Source organism: Arachis hypogaea, chromosome 18 (genome assembly GCF_003086295.3).
Source record: "Arachis hypogaea cultivar Tifrunner chromosome 18, arahy.Tifrunner.gnm2.J5K5, whole genome shotgun sequence".
NCBI lineage: Eukaryota > Viridiplantae > Streptophyta > Magnoliopsida > Fabales > Fabaceae > Arachis > Arachis hypogaea.
The window spans coordinates 12,809,073-12,836,737 of NC_092053.1; the positions used below are offsets into that span (position 1 = coordinate 12,809,073).

The 27,665-nt window shown below is 34.5% G+C and overlaps 1 protein-coding gene across 1 annotated transcript; it reads left to right on the top strand.

Annotated features, from left to right (window-relative positions):
• Positions 1–13,884: 13,884 nt before the first annotated feature.
• LOC114925766 (uncharacterized) lies at positions 13,885–14,829 on the top strand. Its single transcript, XM_029294875.1, has 3 exons — positions 13,885–14,330; positions 14,439–14,658; positions 14,707–14,829. The coding sequence occupies exons 1-3, from the start codon at positions 13,885–13,887 to the stop codon at positions 14,827–14,829; spliced, it is 789 nt and encodes a 262-aa protein (XP_029150708.1).
• Positions 14,830–27,665: the final 12,836 nt, after the last annotated feature.

Consider the following 27,665-nt stretch of genomic DNA (forward strand, 5'->3'; position numbering starts at 1 on the left):
TGACATCCCTAGTCGCCACCGCTCAATAGACACGTTAATAAGAGAGTCACAAATTTAAACCAATAATTGTTAGGCTTAACAAGGTGGTATAATCCAACAGCTTCTAGATATAAAAAGATTCAATCATCAAGAAACTTATTCTACTGTCTCTTAACACTTATAATACAGTGGATGCTACATCTGAAAGAAAAGATTTCACACTTAGATTATATACTATAAACAATCAAATATCCAATAGCAGAATTTGAAAATTTTTTTTGAGAGGACAAAAAATTTTAACATAAAAAATACATAAAAGTATTATATAAAAACAAAATTTATAAATATCACCATTGTTCAATATTTTGTCAATACCATGACAATAAACGAATTTTTTTAAAGATAAATATTATAAAATATCTTAAAGTGGCATTTTTTAAATTTTAAGTGATTTAAAATTTTTAATAATTAAATTAGAACAAATTTTTTAAATATTTTTGTAATATAAATAATTAAATTATCCATGAAAAAGTATTTTTTTTTTCATCTTATTCTTTAAAAAACTAATAAAACATAAAATAATATTAAAAAATAAAAGTTTAATTACTCTGTTAGTCTTTATAGTTTTGCAAAATTTTTAACTATACTTTTTTTCCTTTTAATTGAGTCCTTGCACCAAAATTTATTTTTAATTGGGTCTCTATACTTTTTTTTCCTTTTATTTGGGTCCTTGCACCAATTTTTTTAATTGGATCCCTATATAATTAAACCAATTACTGTTAAGAGAGACCTAATTGAAAAAAAAATTTGGTGCAGGAATCCAATTAAAAAGAAAAAAAAGTATAGGGACCTAATTAAAAAATTTGTAAAACTATAGAAATCAACAGAGTAATTAAACAAAAAATAAATCATTTATTGTAATGATTATGATGATGAACCTTTCTATAGTTAGCCCAATAGTCTTTCATGTTGAATTTGAAAAATTATTAAGTAAATGGATGAAGAGTTGAACGTAGATATGTTTAAATTATTACCTAAGATTTTTGCCAAATGAGCTTGTTATGTTATCTATTGTATTACTACTAAATATTTTTCAAAACATTTTAGGAGATCATGGCCTCCATTGTCCGCAAAAAGCTTTGCCAATGAAAATATCAAACCTAAAATATATTATATAATTGTTCAATTAAAAAATTTAATAACAAATTTTTCTTCAATTAAAAAAATATATACAACTAATATTTTGAAACAGAGTCTAATTATGGGATAAATAAATTTTCTTTTATCCAAACTCAAGGAAATGGCTTGTTTTCCCATCAAAGATTACCGGTAGTTTTATTGTCAGAAGGAATTATCTGCTGGTAATTATTTGGCATGATGAATTCTACAACAAAATTGTCGCTAAATCTGTGGGTAAAGCCGACGTTAATGGATGATGTAAATTCGACTGTAAATCCGACGGTATTTAACGTTTTTTTTATAGTATCCAACGGTAATTCAATGGTAACAGATCGTAAATTTAAATTGCGAACCCTCTTTTTGCTCATTCGAGATTCACCTTTTCTCACTCAACCATTGTTTTCCTCTCTGATCCCCAAAACCATTCTATCTGTCGCTGTCAATCCACCCACCGCTGACACCCCTCCCTTCTTCTTCTTCTCCCTCTTCTCTCCTTGCCACTTCACCGTTTACATTTTCCGTTCTCGGAACTGCCATGCTGCACCACAGACCCACCACCGCTACTGCTGGGCTTCACCTCTCTCCCTCCTCGCGTGTCATCGTGCCTTCTTCTGCCTCTCCTCCGTCTTTGTGGGTGGTTGTTGCTGCTCGTCCCTCGTCTTCCGTGCATCCGTGGTTGTGCTGCCTGCACGTTGCCGTGTGGTGCACAAATTGTGAATTACACTTTTCACAACTCGTACCACTAACCAGCAAGTGCACTGGGTCGTCCAAGTAATACCTTACGTGAGTAAAGGTCGAATCCCACGGAGATTGTTGGTTTGAAGCAATCTATGGTTATCTTGCAATTCTTAGTCAGGAAGTTAATTATATTTATCAGTTGAATTGCGAATGAACAAGAGAGCATGGGTTAAATGTTACTTGTTATGCAGTAATGGAGAATATGTTGGAGTTTTGGAGATGCTTTGTCTTCTGAATCTCTACTTTCCTCTGTCCTCTGATTCACGCATGCACGTCCTTCTATGGCAAGCTGTGTGTTGGTGGGTCACCGTTGTCAATGGCTACCATCCATCCTTCCAGTGAAAAGGGTCCAAGTGCGCTGTCACTGCACGGCTAATCATCTGCAGGTTTTCAGTCGTACCGGAATAGGATTTACTATCCTTTTGCGTCTGTCACTACGCCCAGCACTCGCGAGTTTGAAGTGCGTCACAGTCATCCAATCCCAGAATCCTACTCGGAATACCACAGACAAGGTTTAGACTTTCCGGATTCTCATGAATGCCGTCATCAATCTAGCTTATACCACGGAGATTCTGATCAAGGAATCTAAGAGATATTCATTCAATCTGATGTAGAACGGAGGTGATTGTCAGACACACGTTCATGGATTGAGGAAGGTGATGAGTGTCACTGATCATCACCTTCTCCATAGTTAGGCGCGAATGGATATCTTAGATAGGAACACGCATGTTTGAATAGAAAACAGAAATACTTGCATTAATTCATCGAGACACAGCAGAGCTCCTCACCCCCAACAATGGAGTTTAGAGACTCATGCCGTCAAAGAGTACAAAGTTCAGATCTAAAATGTCATGAGATGCAAAATAAGTTTCTAAAAGTTGTTTAAATACTAAACTAGTAGCCTAGGTTTACAAAAAGTGAGTAGACTATGACAGATGGTGCAGAGATCCACTTCTGGGGCCCACTTGGTGTATGCTGGGCTGAGACTTAAACAATTCACGTGCATAAGGCTGTTTTGGGCGTTCAACGCCAGGTTTGGGTCCATTTCTGGCGTTGAACTCCAACTTTTAATCCTTTTCTGGCGCTGGACGCCAGAATTGGGCAGAGAACTGGCGTTGAACGCCAGTTTACATCGTCTATCCTTGAGAAAAGTATGGACTATTATATATTGTTGGAAAGCCCTGGATGTCTACTTTCCAACACAATTGGAACTGCGCCATTTCGAGTTCTGTAGCTCCAGAAAATCCACTTTGAGTGCAGGGAGGTCAGAATCCAACAGCCAGCAGTCCTTTTTCAGCCTGAATCAGATTTTTGCTCAGCTCCCTCAATTTCAGCCAGAAAAATACCTGAAATTACAGAAAAACATACAACTCATAGTAAAGTCCAGAAATATGAATTTTTCCTAAAAACTAATGGAAATAAACTAAAAACTAACTAGAATATACTAAAAACTATATGAAATTAACCCCAAAAAGCGTATAAAATATCCGCTCATCACCGTGTCATCCACCTTCTAGAAGCTTGTCTGACCCAAATACTTGAAGTCTTCGGGTCAAGTAAAGGTTCTTTATCGTCATCCTCAGGGGTCAGAACGATCTTCCCATCAACCACTATGTTGTCCTGGTTGAACATGGAGAGATCGACCCCGGGACAAGGACTTGGACTTGAGCCTTCAAGTTGTTAAACATTTCATCCATCCCCTCGATAACAGACTCTTCAAGTGTGGCATATCTTTCTTTGGCCTTCTCCAACTCTTCTTGAAGGTCAAGTTTCTCCCCATATACTCGGGTGTAACTCTCCTCCACTCTCTTCTTCACCCCCTCCGCCATAGTCGCGACCGCCTCTGCCTTCTTTACCCGAGACTGAGCTTTCTCTAAGTCGGACATCAGTCCGACTTTCTCCTCCTCCAACTCCCTCCTTATTTCCTTAAGTCTCTCCACCTCAGCTCGGGCAGCCACAAGAGAGCTATAAGTGACACTAAAGGGAGTCTTTTGTAATTCCTTGGCCAAAGACGTACACACTCCAGCTATTCGAATTCTATTCCGGGTTATGAGTTGGAGATGGCTCTGAATAGCCACATCATCCATACTAATACAGCTATGAGGGAGAATATTTCTCTCTCTCCAGGTAATTCCGTCAAATCTTTTATCGCAAATACTCTCCTCTTTGGCAGTTTTTTGCTTTTTAGGAGGAGGCTCTAAAAATGAAGGAGAAGGGAGAACAACTGCACTCTCTAGAAGAGAGTCAGGAGGAATCACCCGAACAGAAAAAGTGGGAATAAACTTCTTTTAAGATGAAAGACCCAAATCCGACTTCTTCGGCGAAGATCGGACAGAAGCAACCCCGACTTCTTTTTCCTGAATACCTCGGGCAATGATGGTCTTCTTGGTTTGGCGTAGTTGTTTCATCACTGCGGATTTGGGAGCCATTTTTTCTATAAAATAGAACTAAAAGAGCACGTTAAACAATAAATTACAACCGAGAGACATAAAGCTAAAGGTCGAAAAACTACCTAGCTCGAACCGAAACTGACTAGGGTCCCCTAAGAATCTTTTATTGTCCAAGTGAGGAGCCTAGCCTCAGCACTCTTTCAACATGTCCACCACACACTTTTCAACATCATCTAAGGTCTCTATATTATACTTAGCTATTATAGGTTTTTCCTCCGAGTACAGTAGAAAAGAAGGCTCATCATTTTCATCTAGATAGAAAGGCCGAACACCCTCTACATCTCGGACATTAAAGAAATAGTTTTTAAAGTCGTGGAAGGATTCATCAAAAATGAAAAAAACCTTTCTACCCTGAACAGTGCAAAAGAAAAACCAAGAAGACTTTCCTTTCGAAGACCCGAGTTTTTTCAAGACAAAAAGGTGAAAGAAAACCTTGAGAGAAGGTCAGACCTCGAGCTCTTGACATAAAAGCTGGTAAATTTTCAATAAAACCCAAGAATTTGGATGAAGTTGGGAAGGAGCGACATTACAAGTCCAGAGGATGTTCATTTCAAAATCGGAAAAGGAAGCTTAATTTCTAACTTTGTAAAGAAGCAATCATATGCATAGAAAAATGGGCGTTTTGAGTCGTCTAAAGGAGGGAAATACACTCTCTCCTCGGGGTCGGATTCCACTATCTCGTAATTCCTCTCATCCTCTCGATTCTCACATAACCTATTGTGTCTATAGAATACCTCTGTGTACCCTTTATCGACTATGGGGATAGAGAAAATGACAGGAGTATCTACCCACGTCAAAAGATTAGGAAGGATTTTTGTCGACATATTGAGAATGACAGATCAAGACATAAAAGCTACACCTACAAATACAAATACAAATAATCAATTCCTCACTAAAGAGACTGGACATCAGTAAAGGAAATCAGGAAAAAAAAAACAAATGCAAAATGCAATTTTAAAAACATCTTTTTCAAAACCAGAAAATGCAAAAATAGCATCTCTCCTGTACTAATAGCAGCGACACCATTGGGGGCAACACAAACACATTTAACAAGTTACAAAAGGCTACAGTCCCTCAAAACTCTAGAAACATAGTTCAAACACACCACAAATGACAAAAAGCAGTTTCAACAAGGAGTTCTTTATTTGTAGACAAAGCGGCAGCAGCAAACAATTTTTTCAAAAAAAACTTTAAAGATACAAACAAAACCAACAATACGAAGAACCTCTACTACTACCCATAAGGTCGCTTCAATACAAATAGATTCACAAAGACCAAAAAATAGTTACGCAAAAAGGAGCCAAGAGTCAAGGATACCAATCTTGTTGAAGAATTCGAAGAAGGAAAGGGGCACGTCAAGTAGCAAAGACACGGACGATCCTTTTCACTAAATGCTCTTTCGAACGAATCAAGATAAAGAAAATCTTGAAAAAACAAAAAATAGTTGCGAAAGAAACAAAGAAAGGAAGTGAGAAAGTTTTTTCAATGAAGGGAGCAAGGAAAACCTTTTTCAAAAATGGGAAAAGAAGAAGAAGAAGAGCTGAAGCATTTTTATAAGAGAGAAAGGACAAAATAGTCCTTTCATGCCCTTCTTTAAAGACGTGCTCAGATCTCAAGGAAACTGTCGCGAAATGTTCGCCCCTCATTAAAAGAGACAGCATTCAAATTTTCAAAAGTATGTCGAGTACTCGACCTCTTGAAGATGGCGTACCCGACGTCGAAACTGAAGCCACTAAATGCTTGAACTCGACCTCATATAAAGCTTGGATTCACACAGGGACACTGTTCATACCCTGGCCCAAATTCATAAAAGCCGGGTCCAATAAAGGTAAAAGGCCTAACCCAAAGAGGTGGTCTCTACCGTATACCCAACCTCTTTGAAGAGGTCAGACACAACAAAGGAAACTCAACTCTACTTGTCCAAACAAGTAACTACCTCTGCGAATCTCTCCAACTATCTCTATCTTCCCTGAAAGATAGATTCTAACAAACTCCTAAGATAAAGAGAACAGTTATCCATCAATAAAGGTGGAACTACTCCAACAAAGGTGGTTATCAACTCTACTATAAATGCACTGACACCCCTCAAGTATATTCATGTTCTAATATGCTAAAAACCTGCCTAAACCCCCCACCTTCTCACGAGGAACTCGGACAGCAGCACCTCGACACAAGAACAAATCAACCGATGCCTCATAAAAGGTTTAGACCTCACGTTCAGGTCCAAATCATCATTTCAAGGTAACCCTCGTAACAATAACTTTAACGTTTATATTCCCCCTAATACTCTTGTTAATGGGAAATAATGTTTACATATTTTTTAAAATATTTTTTATACATTTTTTTATAATATAAAAGATACTTCTTTTTTTTATTTTTATAAATTATTTTTAATATCAAAAGTAAAAAGTGTACAAGAAAATATACATGTATATTAATGCATAATAATATAGGTTCCTCCTTGCATTGCTTAATTATTAGGTTATGCACTCTAACAAAAAAAAAAAAGGTAAGAATATAATTCTTCTGTTTATTGTCTTGTATAAATAGTAGCCAGGAGAGTGAGCATGATTCTATAGCATGCACTCTCAGACCCTAAATTGAGCGTTTCCCATTTCAAATTCGTATATAACCTCTTGATCACATAACAATATACATATTATCATCATTGTTGCATGCATGGCAAATACGAATAGAGGACGAGTTTTTAAATTATGTGTAATTCTTATGTTGATGATCTCAACCATGTTGATGAGTCTGGAGGCTAGGAATCTGGAAGGGCAGCGCCTCTTGCATAATCTAAGGTTTGATCGAGCAAAGCATATGAAAACTCGGATTTCTTTTGGGGATAGGGTCTCACCCGGAGGACCAAACCCTAAGCATAATGAGTAGTGATGACCATGTCCATTATCCATACTTGTTTTTGCAGAGTAAATGTCTCCCTTTACTCTTTTTTCTTTCTTACTCATATTTTCTAATAAAATTGTACGTTCATCAAGAGAATGAATATATTAATGAGGGTGAAGAATTAGATACAATTATCTATATATGAAATTGATAGATGAAAATTGTTAAATAATTTAACATATTTAATTAAGTAGTTATTATCTAACAATTTTTAATTATTAATTTCATATAAAGATAATTAAATGTGAGTTTTTACCATTAGTTAGGTTTTTAATTTGCTCATTTATAACTTTTTGCATTGTGCCTTTTGATATCTTCTGCAATGAGATATATAATATAATATTATAATTATTTTTCGTATCTAATTTACCTGTTATGCAATTTATTGTATTATTTATCTGTTTTCATTTAGGTAGTATTTATTTTCAAATATTGAAATTGAGATTGAGGGACTAAAATTTAATATTGTGTTTGATAGTTAGAGACTATAATTAAATTTATTTTTGAGACACAAAATTTCAATTTTTTCGGTATCTCTAGAAAGTAGAGATAAAAGAGACTAAAATTTTAAAAGAGACAAAGATTGAAACTTTAAGGTTGTGTTTATTTTCTAATTAAGATCGAGAGACTGAAATTGAGTATTGTATTTGATGACCATAGATTAGAACTAAAATTTCAATCTTTTCGTACCTCCAGCAAGTAAAAACACACGGGACTAAAATTTTTAGAAACAGAAATTAAAACTTTAATAACATTTATTTTTCAAAATACTCTTGTCTAACATTTTAAATTTTCATTTTATTCTATCCCTACTCCCTTATTTTATGACCACACCTACTCCTACTAAACCAAATATTGAAATATGACTGTACACTTTATACCAAATATAATATAAAAATTTTTACTTCGGTTTTTGTCTCTTGGTCTATAATTCTCAGTCTTAATTTCTCTTCTAAACACTACCTAATGTATGTTCGTTGAGATATTTTATTATGAACACAGTCTCATATATTCTAATTTTTATAGTTCTTACCATTGTAATACAATAATAAATAAATAATAATAGAAATTTTACCCTAGATAGATATAAAGATTGCTAGTTTAATTTGTTGTGGTTTTTAATATTATTCGAGTTGCACTCTTTCACATTTATGTATTTTAACACTTTTGTGATAAGTGAAATGGTTTCATCAATTTTTTATTGTATGCTAATTAATTATTTTTAACAATTTTTTACTTCTCCATGGTTTCCATATATATATATACAAGGGATTGAAGATCCTAAGAAAATAGTAATAGGACATGCAGAGGCTATAATTCTTGAGACTTTATGGGATTGATAAGATGGTATTTTAATCATTTAATCAGAAATTATTTGTGTTTGAGAGACTCCTACTCGCTTAATGAAACACCAATCTAATTGAGTTGACCGAGTTAATTCACACACACTTCAAAAAAAAAAGAAAGAAATACAGTTATATAATTACTCATCTTCTAACCGGCCAGTTCACTTGCTTTCCACCTCAAATAATAAAATGCGACATTTTTTTTTTTTGATAATTTTGCAAAGATTTCGACACCAAAAAAGAGAATGACGAAGTCTGATAAGTACAACTATAAACAAAACATCACTATATATACTTACTAATTATCAAATAAACTATTTAATTAATCATCCTAATATTCAAAGCAATATCAAACTTAGAACATCCATTATCTCTTTAACATTGTCATTAAGATAAACATCGTTCCAATTGATGTACAGCCAAAAGAAAACACCTTAAGTTACACTTACACAGTTAAATCGCTAATTATAATTACACCAAAAAATAATTAAATGCGACCATTTTGAGACATGTTTCTAATACTCAACTTGCATTCGTGTTGAGTAAATGATAATCTAACATACACAACTAAGCAATTCTAATTAAATGACCGAATCTAAAGTGAGATCTACTTAATTTTCATCGATAGACTTAGTTGGTAGCTAGTGATGACTCAGTTTGATGAAAATTACTTATATTGAATACATTTAATTTTCTATAAAAGGGCGGCATTCAAATTTGGCCAGTTGTGCATTTGAGGATCTTGAAATTTTAACTTGATATATTTTTAGGCTTAGTCGGAAACAAATATTTAGGCTTAAATGTTTTTTTAAAGAATTAAAGATAAATTATAGAAGTTTAATATTTAAATTAATATAATTATATAACTTAAAAAGTATTTTATCAATATAATTTGTTTTAAAAATATGGATTACAAATATATTTTGAAATTAAATTGATATACTTCTAAAATTTCAAAATTTTGTATATATGCATATACTTTAAAGTAAATATATATTAAATAATTTTATACACACACACACCCAAATATTAAATTTAACCTAATTAAGTCCTTGTCAAGTTAAGTTTAAATTAAAAGATAAGAGGCAAACCCATCATTTATATGCCCTCACTATGTATACATACACTAACTAAGTAGTAAAGTAGCAATATTCTAGAGTTCACCACTTAGCTAGGAAATTTTAATTTGAAGTCCTATTGATGATGTCAAAGGCATATATAGGCAATAGTGGTGATTGTGTTTTAAAATTTAAACCATTTGCGGCGATTTAGTTAGGATACCCTTTAATGCAAGCCAAAGTACAAAGTCAAAATGGCGAAGAGAATTAAGGAATGGGCAAGGCCATGTCTTAGCACTAAAATCTTCTTTAAATTAATTAAAGAAAGTTATATATGGTGTTTGTGTGTAGTACAGTGCTTAATAAAGTTTGAAACTGTGAAGCCACATGCATAATCTAATATAATAGATTCTCGTAATTCTATATATGGTTTATATATATGTTCCCTGTATATACATGTGTCTCCATCTCACAACTTTGTAAAGCAACCTCGTAAATTTTAAATGAACATTATTCGAGGATGGTGGATGTAACAATGTCAATATACTTTGTAATAATAATGCTAAGAAACTATACTATATGTTGTTACTGTTTGATTTGATTGTTTATTAGTATAATAATAAGCAATTGTTCAATCTCTGATTCTCTCACTTTCTTAAAAACTATGGTAATAAAAAAGTGAAAAAGAAAAAAAAACTGAAATAATAATAAGTTAGGTGATGGGAAAATTCATCATCTGAAAGTCTCCTGTTGCATTGTTATGATTGGAAATCAAAATAAAACTCAACTTGCAATTTAGTTGTCTAAAGTCTAAACCCTTAACCCTAGTTTATTTGGCCCTTAATTAAGAGTTATCCAGATTGTATATCTCTAAATATCTTAATAATTCGATTAGTTTGAGAAATTGTGACGACTTATAACAAGTCATCACTGTTAGGTGTAGGTATTAAGACCTTAATTATTAACACCCATTTACAACAATGATCATCCTTTAATGACAGAAAAATGTCTTGCAAGATCCAAAACGACTAAGTGAATTCGGGACAAAGTATTAATGATCATCTTGGTTTTTCTTAATCATGTAGATCAATAATAATCAACGGTGTAAGTGCATATACCACTTGCTAGCTAGAAGCACAGGTACCAAGTGTGTGTGTTTTACATAGCCGTTAATTCAGGTCATGAAAACTGTTTATACACAATTTATTTTAGACCATTAGACTACAATTGATTTTATATTCTTGTATATTTATATATAAAAATGTGATTCAATGAGTACGGAATGCCAAATAAAATGTTAGTGCTGTTTAATTAATACGATGCAATTTTTTATCCAAAATGCTAATAATCATTATCTATATATCTATCTACTTAATATATTAAAATTGGGTTTTCCTCCAACTTATAATGGTGATGTGTCATTTTTTCGTGAATCCATTTTCTCTTCAAAATGATTGCACTATTTCTCTCTTTTAAATTTATTTTTAAAAAATATCTTTAATTGATATAATTATATTATAATTAGTATTTAATGAATGATACATAATTATACTAATTTAAAAGATAATATCTTTATTATAATTATACTAATCTCTTTTAAATTTATTTCAGAAAATTATCTTTATTATAATTATATAACAATATTATACTTAGCATTTAATGAATAATCCATAATTATACTAATTTAAAAGATATCTTTATTATAATTATATAAAATCAATAATTAATGTATTATTAACCTAATTATCAATCAAAAATATTTTTAACTATTTTAATTATATTGATTTTAATTATATTGATATAATTCTATTTCTTATTCATTATCCTAAAATTTTATTAGTGACAAGTTATTATCTTAATGGTGACCTATATAATAATAATAATAATAATAATAATAATAATAATAATAATAATAATAATAATAATAATAATAATAAAAAGATAAAAAATTATATTTTAGAGAAATATAAATTAGTTATTAATAACTGGTTATTAATAATGATAATTATATGATTAATTTTTAATAATCATTAAATATATTTAATATAAATAATCAAGTTTAATTAGTTAACAAATAAAAAGAAAGATTATTACATGATTGTAGAAGCAACAATAAATATATATATGATTATATATATAAATAACCGAATAAGGACAAATGTCTACTGAAAGTTTGAGTTCTGAAGTAGAAAAAAGGTCACCAGAAGAAGAAGATCTGGTGGCAAGGAGTACCAAAAAGGTCAAGATGGATGAATTCATACAAGAAGAGAATCAGATGGAGGACAAAGAACAGACCATAGAACCGGCTGAAGAGACTATGGAGGAGGGACACAGCGTGCCAGAAGAAGTAGGTGTTCAGGAGACCATTCCGGAACAAGCAACGAAGGCTTCCTATAAAGACAGACTGATAAGCAATGGTTTAGACAAACTGAATCCAGAAGAGATTGTGGACATGGTAGCAGAAGATTATCTTTCTGAGGAAGATCTGATGGAATCAGAGGAAGATGAAAAGACTCCCTTCAATCCTATGCCAAAAATCGAAGTTACGCTCGAAGAGTATGACGAATGGTGTAGACCATGGAAGCAATCACTCATAGTGAAACCTCTGGGAAAGAAGCTGAACCTACCTATTATGGAGAGATGGGTTAATAGAAAATGGTCCAAGAAGGGGGCAGTCCATGTCATGGACTTAGAAGGAGGATATTTTTTGATCCGCTTCTCGAACCAGGGAGACTATGCGCATGCCTTCTTTGAAGGACCATGGATGATTGCTGATCATTATCTCCTTATTCAGAGATGGAGACCTTTGTTCATCCCGAAGGAAAATGAGGTTCAAAAGGTAGCAGTTTGGGTACGTATCCCAAATCTCCCCGCAGAATTATACAATAGATATTTCTTATGGAAGGTGGGTAAATCTATTGGAACTATGCTGAAAGTAGATGAACACACTTCTATACATTCAAGAGGCAAGTTTGCAAGGATTTGTGTTGAGATCGATATTCGGAAAAAATTGGTGCCGTCCTTCTCAGCACTTGGGAAAGAATTCAACCTTGTGTACGAAGGACTACATCAAATCTGTTTTAATTGCGGTAAATACGGTCACCGAATAGAGGGCTGTCCGGATGAAAATAAAAAAGGGCAGAAGGAAACAAGGCTTGACCAACAGAACCGTCATGCAGCTGCCGGAGATCTTCCTGCTCAGAACACTTCCGAACAGATTCCAATTCCAAACCAGAAAGGGAAAGAAATTGTGATGGAGAAAAATCAGGGGGCTGGTCTTGAGGAGAAAGCCGTTGCTAATAATGAGCAATCTTCTAAGATTTTTACCAAAAATAAGGTAGCTGATACAAGTAAGAAGGTGGGGTCCTTTGGCCCGTGGATGATTGTGAAGAAGCCCCAAAGAAGAAATAAACAGAGATCTGGAGAATTTAATGAGGAGAAAAAGAAAGCAGTTAATGCAAACAGATTTGGCATACTAGTCGATGAAGAAAACAACCAGAAAACAAATATGGAAAAACAAGATATTGCCAATTTGGGCAAGAAAGAAGGTGGGAACCAAACAAGCAAGGAAGACCAGCAAGGAGGTAGGGTGGAAGCATCTCTGAAATTACAAGGTGCAGGAAATAAGAAAAATATGTTTAACAAAGCAAATAAAGGAAAAAATACTGAGAATAGCAGGAAGTTCTCTGCTGTCCAACCAAAATCTGGAAGAATAAAAGATGTCCAGCAACCTTTAGCACCCAAAGGGGAAAAAGAACACAACCATAAAGAGGGATCAAGGAAACAAGATAAAGAGCATCAGGAATACTGGAATCAGTTCAATAATCTATTGAAGGGCATTTACAAAAGCCATCAGCAAGGAAACCACATTGACTTCAACGAACCTTTCAACCCTCTTCTAAGCAATCTTATTGCCAAGACCATGGGTGGAGGCAGACCGGAAGGAGAAAGCAGTGGTACTCTCAAGGACAAACCACCAGAAATAAATCAGGATGAATATATGAACATGATTATGGATGGCAGACATGACAAGCAGCCAGTGCAAATTCCGGTTGGAGAAGACGAGGAAGAGGAATATAGTCCCAAGCCTATGGATGACTAAGTCTGTCTCTTTGGCCAGGGAGCTTCTATACTCTTTGATTTGTCTTTTTTTACTTTTTTTCTTTTATGACGAGGAATATTTTAATTTGGAACTGCAGAGGTGCCTCAGCTAAGGGGCTCAATTCTATGATTAAGGATCTAACATATAGATATCATAGCTGCTTTTGTGTCCTTCTTGAGACTCATGTTTCAGGCAGGAAAGCAGAAAATATTATAAAGAACTTAGGTTTTGATGATTGGTGTGTTAGCGAAGCTGAGGGTTTTTCTGGCGGAATTTGGTGCCTTTGGATGAAAGATAAGTGGACGATAAAACCAATTATAGTACATAAGCAGTTCATACACCTTGAAGTGCAATGGGATAAGGATCAACGATGGATGTTCACAGCTGTTTACGGCAGCCCACAGGTGGGAAGAAGAAGGGAGCTTTGGAAAGGATTGGAAGACATTGCTGGAACTATTGAAGGACCATGGTGTTTAGGGGGTGATTTTAACTCTGTCCTCACTTTAAATGACACAGGGAGTACATTTAATTTATCTCAAGACTCTAATATCTTTCTTAACTGTATTAACAGGTGTGATCTTAACGATTTAAGCTTCACTGGCCCACCCTTTACCTGGTAAAGGGGCAATGTCAAGAGAAGATTAGATCGGTGTTTAAGTAACCTGGATTTTTCTAACAGATTTTTGGAAGTGGGAGTAAGACATTTACCTAAGTTAAAATCTGACCACTTACCTATTCTTCTTGATTTTCAGATGGCGGAGCATGACCGAGGACCCAAACCTTTCAGATTTTTGGCACTTTGGGTGCTTCATAATGATTATAAGAATATGGTGGAGAGGAGCTGGAACAATAGGAACAATTTATTGCAAAATATTGCTGATGTTACAAATAACATGAAGGTCTGGAATAGGGAAGTTTTTGGACATATATTTCACAAAAAATAGCAGATTATAGCTAGATTGGAGGGAATCAGCAATAAACTCTCGTTCTCTAGCAATCTCTTTCTAGAGAAACTACAAAAAGATCTATGTAAAGAGTATGAGAGCATAGCAACACAGGAGGAAGCCTAATGGATGCAGATGTCTAGATGCACATATATCAAGTTTGGGGATAGAAATTCTAAATACTTTCATCAAAAAGCTAATGGAAGGAGGAAGAGGAATAAAGTGATTGCTTTGAAAAATGAAGAAGGGAATTGGGTGGATGATGTGGATTACTTAAAGAATTGGGGTGTTAATTTTTTCAAAGAGTTGTACTATGCAGAATCAGATGGAACTCCCTTCGCAGTCAGTGGCTGCTTTCCAACACTAGAAAGAAGAGATTATGAGAAAATTGAAAAGGAGGTGACCTTTGATGAAGTTAAAGATGCGGTTTTTAGCATGGGTAGCTGGAAGGCCCCAGGAAGCGATGGTCTCCCAGCCAAATTCTACCAACACTCTTGGAACATAGTGGCTGAATCCCTGGTAACTTGGGTTAAGATGATATTTAGGGATCCTAGTAACATTGATGAGGTCAACAAAACTCTCATCTCCATCATACCAAAGATTCCAACGCCTGAAAATTTTGGACACTTCAGACCCATCAGTCTCTGTAATGTTTGTTACAAAATTATTACGAAGATTGTGGCTTCAAGACTAAAGAGCTTCATGCCTACTCTCATCTCAAATACTCAAGCGAGTTTTATTCCTGGACGAGTGAGTGCAGATAATATCCTTGTGGTGCAAGAAGTGATTCACACAATGAGAAATAAAAATCATGGTAAAAGCTTTATGGCTATAAAAATAGATTTAGAGAAGGCATACGATAGATTGAGCTGGAGATTTATTACAGAGACTTTGGAGGAGGCTAGAGTTCCAAATACCATCATTTCGGTAGTCAAGCACTGCATTACATCTTCTACCATGAATCTTCTGTGGAATGGCTCGCCGTCAGAGACTTTTACCCCAATGAGGGGTATTAGACAGGGAGATCCCTTATCCCCATATCTTTTTGTTCTATGCATAGAAAGACTCTCTCATTTAATTAATAAATTAGTTGTAGAAAAAAAATGGGAACCTATTACCCTTTCACGTAATGGACCTAAAATCTCTCACCTTTGTTTTACAGATGACTTGGTACTCTTTGCTGAAGCAAACATCAAACAAGTACAAGTGATCAAGGATGCGCTTAAGAAGTTCTGTGAGAGCTCAGGACAAAAAATTAGTCTGAATAAATCTTGCGTCTTCTTCTCAAAGAACGTGAACCACAATATCAGAAACCATCTGAGTCAAGAGCTAGAAATCGCGCTTACAGCTAACTTGGGGAAATACCTTGGTGTTCCACTCATCCATGAAAGATGTAATCAACATCACTTCCAATTTATCATCGATCGCATGCAGGCTAAGCTCGCGTCTTGGAAAAGAAGGTCCTTATCTCTAGTAGGTAGGTGCACGTTGATTCAATCGGTGTTATCAACTATCCCAAGTTACTGTATGCAAACTATGAAGATTCCCACAGCAGTTTGCAACCGCATTGACAAAATTTGTAGAGACTTCCTCTGGGGCAGCAGTGAAGAGGGGAAAAGAATTCACCTTATAAACTGGGATAAGGTGTGCAGAACCAAGGAAAAGGGTGGGTTAGGAATTCGAAAAGCGCAGGAAACAAATAATCTTTTCCTAATGAAGCTTGCTTGGGGTCTAATCCATAACCGAGATGCTTTATGGGTTCAAGTAATGAGGACGAAATATGGGTGTGGAGAGGAGATTATTCCTAAAATCCGTCTCAAAACCAGCAACTCAAATGCTTGGAGTGGAATTGCAAGAGTCTGGGAGAACTTTCAACAGAATTTAATTTGGCGAATAGGAGATGGTAAGAAGATATCCTTTTGGAAGGATCACTAGATTCCAGGGATACACAGGTTAGAAGAGGTTGCTCTAAATAATCCTAGTGAGGAACAACTACAGAAGAGGGTTGCAGACTATGCTACTAGCCAAGGGGAATGGAACTGGGAGGCAATTCGAAGTGTGCTACCAGAAGAAATCATAGACCATATTCAAATAATTAAAGCACCCACTGATAGGATCGGGGATGACACAACAGGGTGGCTACAGACCCCTAATGGAGTTTTCACTATAAAATCAGCCTACGAGTTCTACTACAACGGCAACGAGGAAACGGATTTCTCATTCAAACAGTTGTGAAAAATTAAACTACCTCAGAGGTTAAAAGCTTTTACCTGGTTACTCAGCCATGAGGTGCTTCTGACAAATTCAAATAGAAAGAAAAGAGGCCTTACCGAGAATGACAGATGCCCGAGGTGTCACAGAGAGGAGGAGACCTTGCTCCATATATTACGAGACTGTCCTTTTGCTTGTAGTATCTGGAAGAGCATGGTAAATAGAGATTATCAGAATATTTTCTTTAACCAGGACTTTAAGGAATGGTTAGGAACAAACCTGAATTTAATCTCTCATATGCAAAATGGGACTTCTTGGACCATCCACTTTGTTACAACCTGCAATACTCTATGGAGGTGCAGGAATGAGCTTATCTTTGACAACCAGAACATGCAAAGTAATCAACTTTGTAATTTAATCACTAGATTATCAGAGAATTATGTCTCAGCCTTTGGCAATACAGAGGGTTCAATTAATAATATGAGACTTACGAAGGAAATTCAAGTTGGGTGGATACCTCCAGAGGAAGGGTGGGTCAAGCTGAACGTCGATGGTTCTGTGTACCAGCCAGGAAGCAGAGGAGCGTGTGGTGGTGTACTTAGAGACCTGAACGGAGATTTCATTGCAGGATTTTGCATGAATATAGGCTGCTGCAGCATAACAACGGCGGAACTCTGGGGGATGTATCTTGGGATCAAGCTTGCAGTTGAGATGGGTATTCCCAACCTGGAGGTGGAATCGGACTCTCACTGCGCTATCACCATTGTTGGGGTGCCTTCAGTTGAAACTCACGCAAACTCGTCTCTGGCTCGTTCGATCAAGGAGCTTGAAACCAGGTTGGAAAAGCTAAAAATCAGACATGTCTATAGAGAGTCAAACTTTTGTGCTGATTCAATGGCGAAGCTCGGACACACAATGGAAGAGGGAGTCACCGTTTTTAGGCATCCCCCGTCACTGTTGATGATGCATCTTCTGGCAGATATAAGGGGAATTAAATTCCCAAGAGTAATTATTGTTTAGCCTTCTTCTTGTCGTTGGGCCTGTGGCCCCTTTATTATCAAAAAAAATATATATATATATAAATAACCAATTTAATATTAATGATAATTCAATATATATATATATATATATATATATATATATATATTATCGTTATTATTCAATAATAATAATAATAATAATAATAATAATAATAATAATAATAATAATAATAATAATAATAATAATCTTTCCTTTTATTAAAACATTTCTCTAACTGAATTAATATAAATATTTAATGAAAATAAAGGATGGATTTTTGCCTTAAAGGATAATACAATCGAATATTCTTGAAGATTTTAAAGTTGTGAGTAAATAAGTGATATAATAGAGAAATGCTTCTGAATATATATTCTTCCTATATTAATATACGCATGCATGTTACCTCATTTTTTTCATAAATGGAAAACAACGTTTATCCGTTAAATTTGTTAGTTGCTCAACCGATTCATCTTATTTATTGTGATTCATATATAATCATAAAGAAATCTATGACGTAAAATAAAATAAAATAAAGTCAGTATCTACATTTTTTCTCAATATTTTTTATATTATAGTAAATATTAAATGTAAAAAAATAATATTGATTATTATCTATTTTATTTATTTACGTTCATAATTAAATTTAATATAATTATAGTAAGTCTCTATAATTATAGCAATTTATATCTGTTACATATATATAGCAATTATATTATATATATTTATATATCTTCTCATTTATATATACTTAGCAAGTATCTCTATTTATATAATTTTTTTCTAATTGTGGCAAGTATTTCCATTAAAAATTCGTACCGTGTATAATTAGTGTGTGTGTGTATATATATATGTCGTAATAGTGAATTGTTACAATTATTTATCATCTAAAAAATTCATACCTCAGATATACTTCTCTTTCTATTTATTATTTTTCATACCCAATGGTTACTAACTATGATTCTATCAACAGTATTACCTACGGTAGATTATGTAATGAAAAAAATGGAAAATAAAGGCAAGGATTATAAGGTTATGGAAAATTCTATCCAAATTTGACAAGAGTAAGATGGTTTATACCTATAGAAATGGTTCTCATAGATGATAAATGTAAAATCCGGTTAATTAATGGCTAATTAACTCATAAATTAAAATATATTCTAGAAAGTGAGAAATAAGGTTTTTATGGTTTAATATGATAGAGAAAATTAAAACGAGAATTTCGACACCAATTTTAAAGAAATCGGCCCAAGATTGGGCTGAATGGGTCAAACCGGACCAACCGAACCCAAGTTGGGCCAAGGACCCAGCCAAGCCTCATTCATTAACGAAGCTCAGCTCTCTCTCCCCTCAAAAGTCAAAACACAACAAACACGCTGAAATTAAGAAAGGGAAAAGGGGAGAAGTTCCAAAATCCTTATTCCACATTCAATTGATCATAATTTTTGATCCGGAGCTCCGATTGATGCACCATTTGTGGCCACACGACCGCGGCATCAAGCTCTACAAAATTCATATCATTATTCTTGAGTTAAGCCATAGATTCATCTTCGAATTCTCAGCCCTCATTTTCGAAATTTTAGTGAGTAAAGTATTGAGATTTTCGAGTTTAGATGTTATAGGCTCAAATTAACTTGAAGGGAAGACTTGTTCTTGCTTCTTTGATCCTTGGATAAGGTAAGACATCTCAAACCCTAGTGAAAATGTTAAATTTAAGGTATTGGATATTGAGTTATTGTGTTTTGGTGTGATATTGTGGCTTAGGCATTATATATATGTGTATTGGAGTTTAATTGGTGATTTTGGAAAGCTTGGGAAGAAGTTTTGTGCTTGAAAATCTGATTTTGGGAGTTTTGGGACATTGGAAGTTGAGGAAAAAGTGAATCCAAGAGTGTTCCGAGTGGAACGAAAATCGGCCAAGGTATGGTTTCGGTTTCCTGTATCTAAAATATAATGTGGTGTGAAAACGTAGGCTAATGACCCTAGGATAGGGCTTTGGAATGTTGATGTGGTTATTGAATAAGTTAGATTGAGTTAAATATGCATGAAGGATGGAATTTGAATTGAGTTAAATATGTATGAATGATGGTAGAAATGATTGTGAATGGTTGAATTGGTGGGTAAAGTATGTAATGTTGTATGTGATATGGATAAATTGAATATTTGTTTTGAAGTTGGTATATGAAATGTTGATGTTGATGTGAGATTTGGCTAAAATATGATGGAATTGGGGATTGATGATTGAAAGAGGTTTGGAAATGATTGATGATTGGAATGGTTGAGTTTTAGGTTGATTTTGTATGGATTGGTAAGAGTATGTTTTGAAAATAGGGAGTTTATGAGTTTTGGTGAAAATGGAATTTTGATAAACTTCAACGGATCATATCTTGAGTTATTGTTTTCGGAATTTGATGATTTTTATATTAATTGAAAGATAATTTCATAAGCTTTAAATGGTTTAAACTTGGTTGAAATCTGAATTTCGTGGAAGGAAATATGATCGTTGGAAGTTTGGGCAAAAAATCTGAATTCTATAACTTCTGCAGAATTTATGATTTTTGGGTTGTGTGCATATACACAGCCCTGTGCGCACACACACCCCGCGGAATTTTGAGCCTGTGCGTACGCACAGTCCTATGCGTGCACACACGCGAAAACAGGGCTGCTGTTGGGAGCGCTAGCACGCTCTGTGCACGCGCATGGCCAAGGGAGCCTTGCGAGCTGCGCGCACGCACACGTTGGGAATGGCTTGCTGTTGGTGGCGCTAGCACACCTTGTGCGCACACACAACCCTGGAGATTTTTCTTTCTGTGCGTACTCACACGTTTAAAAATGCTTCTGGGCGTGCGCACGCACACCCCTGTGCGTACGCACGCGACCCAGTCCCTTTCTAAAACTACTGTTTTTAAGTCTTTCACATTCCCAACAAGCTTGTAACCTTTCGAGATGTTATTTCACACTTATAAATCCCCAATTTTATCCCCTAAATGTTAAATTGATGTAAAATGCCTAGTAAATGAGAGTAAACTAGGAAATAGGATAACTTGTGGAGGAAGAAAAGGGGATGTTGTGATGAGTATGGTGAATGATGATGATATGAGGTGTTGAGGAGTATGGTGGAGTGCTGTATATGATATGAGCCAAAGGGCTGAGTATGATATGAGCCGAATGGCGGTGTGTGATGATGATTACGGCTATGAGATTATGATTTGTAAGCCAGATGGCTGAGATGAATGTTAATATATGGCTGTGATTTATATGCATATATGCTGAATTGTGATTATTGTGATTGTTGCACTCCAACTATCTGAGATACGAGTTTCCCTGGGTGAAAGCAGTGGCTAGCCACCACGTGCTCTAGGTGGAGACTCGATACTCTGCTGACCCTATGTCGTAAGTGTGGCCAGACACTGTGAAAGTTCCGGATGAGCTCGCCCCCGTAAATATACACAAGTAAGGGTGTTGGATATATGTATATATGATGTTTATGTTATGAGATAACTCGAGTTGGGGATGCACGACAGAGGGACAGTCCAATGGTTAGCTACCAGGACTTGTCGGGCTGGCTTTATAACCGACAAATGAGACTCATCAGCCACTAGGACAGGCATGCATCATATGCATTATATGTGATTTGACTGGATTGCCTAATTGACTGCATCATTATACTTGCTAATTGCCTAATTGTCTTATCTGCTTCCTACTTGTGCATTTCTTTGTTTGATATACTTGTGTTTGCATCTCAATTACTGTTGGTGGTTGGGAGGTTTGCAGGAATTGGAATGGGGATTTGTAGTTAGAATGGAGACCCTTAGTTAGTTACCTGTTTTTGTTTCTTATGGATTAGAATTGTTCATACGCTTTGATTATGATCTGGAAGTTCTATGATTGCCTTCGGCTTTCCCAGGACATTACATGTTAGATATTTGACACTGTTACCATGCTGAGAACCTCCGGTTCTCATCCATGCGGATTTTGTGGTTTTCAGATGTAAGACGAGAGGCTGCTCCTCGCTGAGGCATGCTGGAGACTTCCTTTTGGCGGAGATCCTTAGCCTTGGGGATTTTATTTTGATTATTATATACTTGTTTAGATACTTACATTTTTTACTGTATATGTATTTTGTATTAACTCCTCTTAGAGGTTATTTTGGAGAAACAGGTTTTGTATTTTGTCTTTTGGGTTCTTTTGGGATTACCTTATATATATGTATATATACTTATATGCTCAGGCCGGTTATTTTCGCAAGCCGAGTCCTGAGTCTTGATATATGTATTTTGGCACTCTTTTGTGTATCTCTTAGCGTCAACTTACTCTTTATCTGTTTCGTTTACGTTATTGATCGGAGTGTTGCGCGTTTTGATTTAACGGTTTTGATTTACCCCTTTTTCTTCAAAGGCTCCTAGTTACAAATCTTTTTACACTACTATACATACTAAATTTTATTTTTAGAGGTCGTAATACCTCGCCACCTCTGTTTTATGACTTAAGCATAAGACTCTGTGTGGTAGGGTGTTACAATAAGGTAAGTTGATTATCCTCCATGATTTTTTCAAGTGATGCTAGGTCCAGTTTATAAATATTTTTTGTTCATATTTTAAGTTTATTTAATAGAGTTATAAGTACTAATAGTCTTTATTTTTAATTTGTTTTACAGTGTGATAAAATTCATTGTTCAATCAAGCATTATTTGGCAAAAATGTTTAAGAATGATCTGATCGAGGGGAAGGTTTATATCTTCTCAGATTTTCTTATTGAGGAATCAAGCGCAATTTATCTTCCGACTGCACACGTGTGTAGAATAACTTTTAAGAAAGAGTCACGTATAGTAAATACGGTCGATGATCGTAAAATTCCTAACAATTATTTCAATTTTCTCGATCATGCTGATATATTGGGACAAACAAATGAAAAATCTAACTTATTTGATACGTAGTTAATTTGTATTATTATTCTTATTGTGTTATTTATTTATTTGTCCTTAATTTCATATTTTTAATTTATTTTTTTTCAATTAGATGTTATTAGACTCTTGACCAGAAAAGAACTTATATCATGGTCAAAAGCAAGAAAAAGTGGTCATTACATTGTAGTTGATCTCCATGATTTGCAGTATGTAAAGATTTAAAATTTCACAAATAGAATTATTTTGTAACAATTGTCTATTCATATGCAAAATATTTTATTTTTTATTATATATTATTATTTATTTCTCTTAATTTTTGCTTTTATTTAGAAATGAGGAAAAAATAAGATGCACACTGTGGGATCAATTTGCAACTCAATTACTCAATTATCTACGTAATCACCAAGCAACTGAATACATACTTATTATCCAATTTGCAAAATTCAACAAGGGCATTGATAAGCATATTGATTTAACCTTTTATTTAACATATTTATTTATATTATATTTATAATCATGTTATATTTTTTTTATGAATATTCTTTTAAAAAATACTATTAATATTAACATATAATGTATTAAATAAATATTTAATAAATAACTATAACCTATAAAAAAATAAAAATTAACGTAAATAGATTTTTTTTTTTACGGGACACAGTCCAAATTGACTCTATTTAGCTCAAAAACTCCCTAAGCCACTCAAGCCCAATCACAGACAGAGCAAATACTCCCTAACCTAACTATTCAGTGATTCAACTCCCTCACCTACCCTCAAGGTTGTCAAACTCGCGAGTCTAGGTAAACTCGTGGAGCTGACCTAGACTCGACTCGTACGAGTTTACCTGTTATAAATTTTTTAATATCAAAACACATAATATAGGCATTCAAACTTAACAATTTTAATATCAAAACACATAATAAATTAACATAATACTACAATTATAACAAGTATTCTAGACCACAAATTCAAATCCTTCACAAATATGCATCTAGTTCAACATAAAACACACAATCACACAATCAAAGCTTCATATAACACAACCGAAAAACAAAAGAAAATAACAAAGCAACAATTAAATGTTCTAATAAAGTAAAAGTCTAAAACTAAAATCCTCCAATATCTTCATCTTCCATGGCATCAACATCATCATCTTCACCATCTTCATCAGAAACATCATTTGTTTCAGACATTTTGTATTTTTATCCCTAAATCAACAAACCAAATAATTAATTTAGCAAAGTTATCCAGAGTTTCAGATTTCAGATTTCAATAAACTAAACTAAGCTAAACTAAACTAAACTAAACTAACATTTCAGATTTTCTAAATTCAGATTTCAAATTTCAATAAACTAAACTAACATTTCAGATTTTCTAAATTCATATTTCAGCAATCAATAAACTAAACTAAACTAATATTTCAGATTTCCTAAATTCAGATTTCAGTTTTCAATAAACTAAACTAAACTAAACTAACATTTCAGATTTCCTAAATTCAGATTTCAGCAATCAATAAACTAAACTAAACTAACATTTCAGATTTCCTAAATTCAGATTTCAGTTTTCAATAAACTAAACTAAACTAATATTTCAGAGTTTCAGTATTTCAGATATTCAGATTCATTAACAAAAAAACATCTAAGTAACTAACAGCCTAACTGTCTAAGTATCTAACACCAGAGCTTATTCAGTAATCCATATTTCATCATTCATTAACAAATATGTAACTATCAGATATTCAGATTCATTAATCCATATTTCGTCATTCATCACACCAGAATTCAAACTAAAAAATTTTAAAAAGTTAATTTCAGAATCAAAATGGCATAAATCATACCATTATACCAAAATTATTATTTAAATTTGTTCAAAAAATTACCTTGGAGAAGGAAGCTCAGGCAGAATCAAAGAAGAAGAGAGGCAGCTCAGGCAACTTGCAACCGGAACCCCTTGCCGAAGTGAAGCGAAATCGGCAGTGCAGAATTTCAGAACCGCAGAACAGAGACGTCAGGCAAGGAACGTAGACCAAACTCCAAAGGCGAGGAACAGCGTGCCGTGAAGCGTCCCGTCGAGTGCTCCGGCGTGGGAAAAAACGAGGCGTCGAGGAACTTTCAGCGCAGTCTTCAGCTTCACCGAGGAACTGAGGAGTGGACATGAACGATGGTGACGGCGCTGTACCAAGAGGAAGAAGATGGCGGTGGATCTGTCCAGCCTCCGGCATGGCGGCGCAGACAATGGTGGATGGCAGCGCAGACAATGGTGGGGAAGAATAATGGGCTTGGAGAAGACTAGAAGAGAGTGACTGAGTGAGGGCTTGGAGAAGAGAGTGTTCTGTATGTGTTAGTCGTTTGAGAATTGGGATTAGGGTTACATGAATGACGCCCTTTTCTCTTTTTTTTTTCGGTCCAAAACGACGCCGTTTTGGCGAAAATGGGCACCGAAATCAAACTCATTGACTCGCCCTCAAACTCACGAGTTTGACCGATTCTGTTCGAGTCTATCCAAGTCTACCCAGAAACGAGTTTGTGTCCGAGTTAACTCGATTCTACTACCTAAACTCATAAACTCATAAACTCGTACGAGTTAACTCGCGAGTCTGACAACAATGCCTACCCTCATAATTCTACCTTCTCCTCTTCCCTTGAAAAGTCACGTTGTTGGGGTAGCAATTCCCCTCACTTACTATTGGAAACCTAGCGGCTACTCAATTACCTAAAGAAGAAACCAGTCGTATGTGCTTGCCATCGTCGCCCCGTTCTAGAACCGCTGTCATTGCATCTTACCGCTTCATATCTGTGTGCGCCCTTTCGCCATTCTAGAACAGCTATTCGTTTGTTTTTTCTTTCTTCATCTTTTACTTTTATCCTCTTCTTCATTATGTTTTTGCCTCTGTTGATATACTGTTAGTTTTGGCTCATTTGAGAATAATTTGGTAAAGTGATCTTCGTTTTGAAAAGTCTAATATTATTATTGTTTATGTAATGCAAGCAAAAATGGGAGTCTCAAATACAACATACAACTCTGTGTTGATGATCAATGCTGATTTGGAAGAAGTTAAAAAATTCAGACAAAGGTTAGAATTTTTTTTGGTTTATTAAAGTTACAGTTATATTGTAAGTATAATTGTGTATGGTTGCATCTTCAAAATTGTAACGCAAATTTGGTTTTGTTTGATTAAAAGATAATGGCTATTGAGACAGGGGCACCAACACCGGTTGCACGAATTGAGTAAAGAGCTCCATATTCAGAGGAAGATGATTTTTTGAATAAGACTCCATACAAACCAATTTCTGAGATTAGGGATCTTATAGATATTTTAATATAACTTGATTACAGACAAAGATTTTCTTTTTCCAGATTTTTTTATGGAGTGTAATTATTTGGTGACACTGATTTAATTTATTAAACTATTAAATTTCAGAAAACAGTTTGTGTGACCATTGGAGTAATGAAGGATTTTTCTCTGGAAAAGTCTTGGTGGTACAAGAGTTGCAATGTTTGTCCTTTGGCTATGAGAGAAGAAGGAGATGGTTACAAATATTCTAGATGCAAAACTGAATCACAGAATTTTACTCCAAGGTGTGCATTATTTGTGAAATAAACCTTATTCCAGTGTTTACTAAATGAGATTCGCGATAATATATTTTTTTTCTTTATTTATAGGTATTCACTAAATTTGAAGGTTGCTGATGAAGAATCCTATGCATCATTCATCGTGTATGAAACTGTTGGTAGTGAGTATCTAAATATTTCTGTTGCAGAGCTGAGGACAAAACATATAATGAGGGTATTAAAAAAAATTTCATGTTTACATACTAATTATGAACATTATAACTCACGTCTTAATATTTTATTGTTGACACTTATTGTTCTTCAATTCAATTTAATATAGGGTGGAAACAGGATTGAATTTCCTGAAGAGTTAAGTAAATTCAAGAATAAAACATTCCTTTTCAAAGTTTATGTGAAGTTGGAGAACATCAATTCTTTCCAACTGGTTTCTATTACAGTCGTGAAGTTGTGTCACGATGAGGCCATAATCAATTCCTTCAAATAGAAGTACAGTATTGAACAGGTATTTTAGCTTTAAAGTAAGCACGGTATATATGTTACTTTTTATTATACTCATTGTGTTTTTAAAATTTCATTAGGATGCCTTCTTCCCTGCAAATTCTGATATGATAACACTTCTAGCCGATTATTCAGATATGAATAAGGTAAATATATTTACCAAAAAAAAATTTCGTCAATTTAATTTTTACAAAACTGTTTATCCAATTCATATCTGTGAAAAAAGGTATGTGACAACATTAACATTATTAAACCATTCAGGTATTGACAAAATATTGAATTAATTGGCGGGATATAATGTACATCTCTTATTAGCATTGATATGTTTACCCCTTATATTTAAATAATATAAAAATCCCTAATTTCAGATGTACTTTCCTTATAATTTCAATTTTATAGAACGTTGATTCACAGGTAGGTGACAACCAACCTGAAATTGAATCTTCCAAGTCTATCACACCCATCATGTATGGACAAAATTCAAGTTCTACTGGTAAAAATTATACAGTTAATGAAACTGGTGATGGAGGTGCTATGATTACATGGGACAAGCATAACTTAGTTGCAAACCCAGCTTAATTTTTTACAGATGAATCTACAGCTACTTCTGGTGGTGCTTCTGAGGTTGCTCAGAGTGAAAACTGGATTTCACAACCAACTCATGATGCTGGAGAAGATTACAATTTTTCAGCAACAAAGACGAGGAAGGTTGCCAAAGAATAGCTCATCAAGCAGTTTTCATAATTATTTCTAGGA

Excerpts from the sequence above, each read along its gene's own strand:
- LOC114925766 (XM_029294875.1), top strand. The coding sequence starts at position 13,885 with ATGATTAAGGATCTAACATATAGATATCATAGCTGCTTTTGTGTCCTT. Across the intron at positions 14,331-14,438 it reads TTTCTTAACTGTATTAACAG|ATTTTTGGAAGTGGGAGTAA; the intron begins GTGTGATCTTAA and ends TTTTTCTAACAG. Across the intron at positions 14,659-14,706 it reads ATGTTACAAATAACATGAAG|ATTATAGCTAGATTGGAGGG; the intron begins GTCTGGAATAGG and ends AAAAAATAGCAG.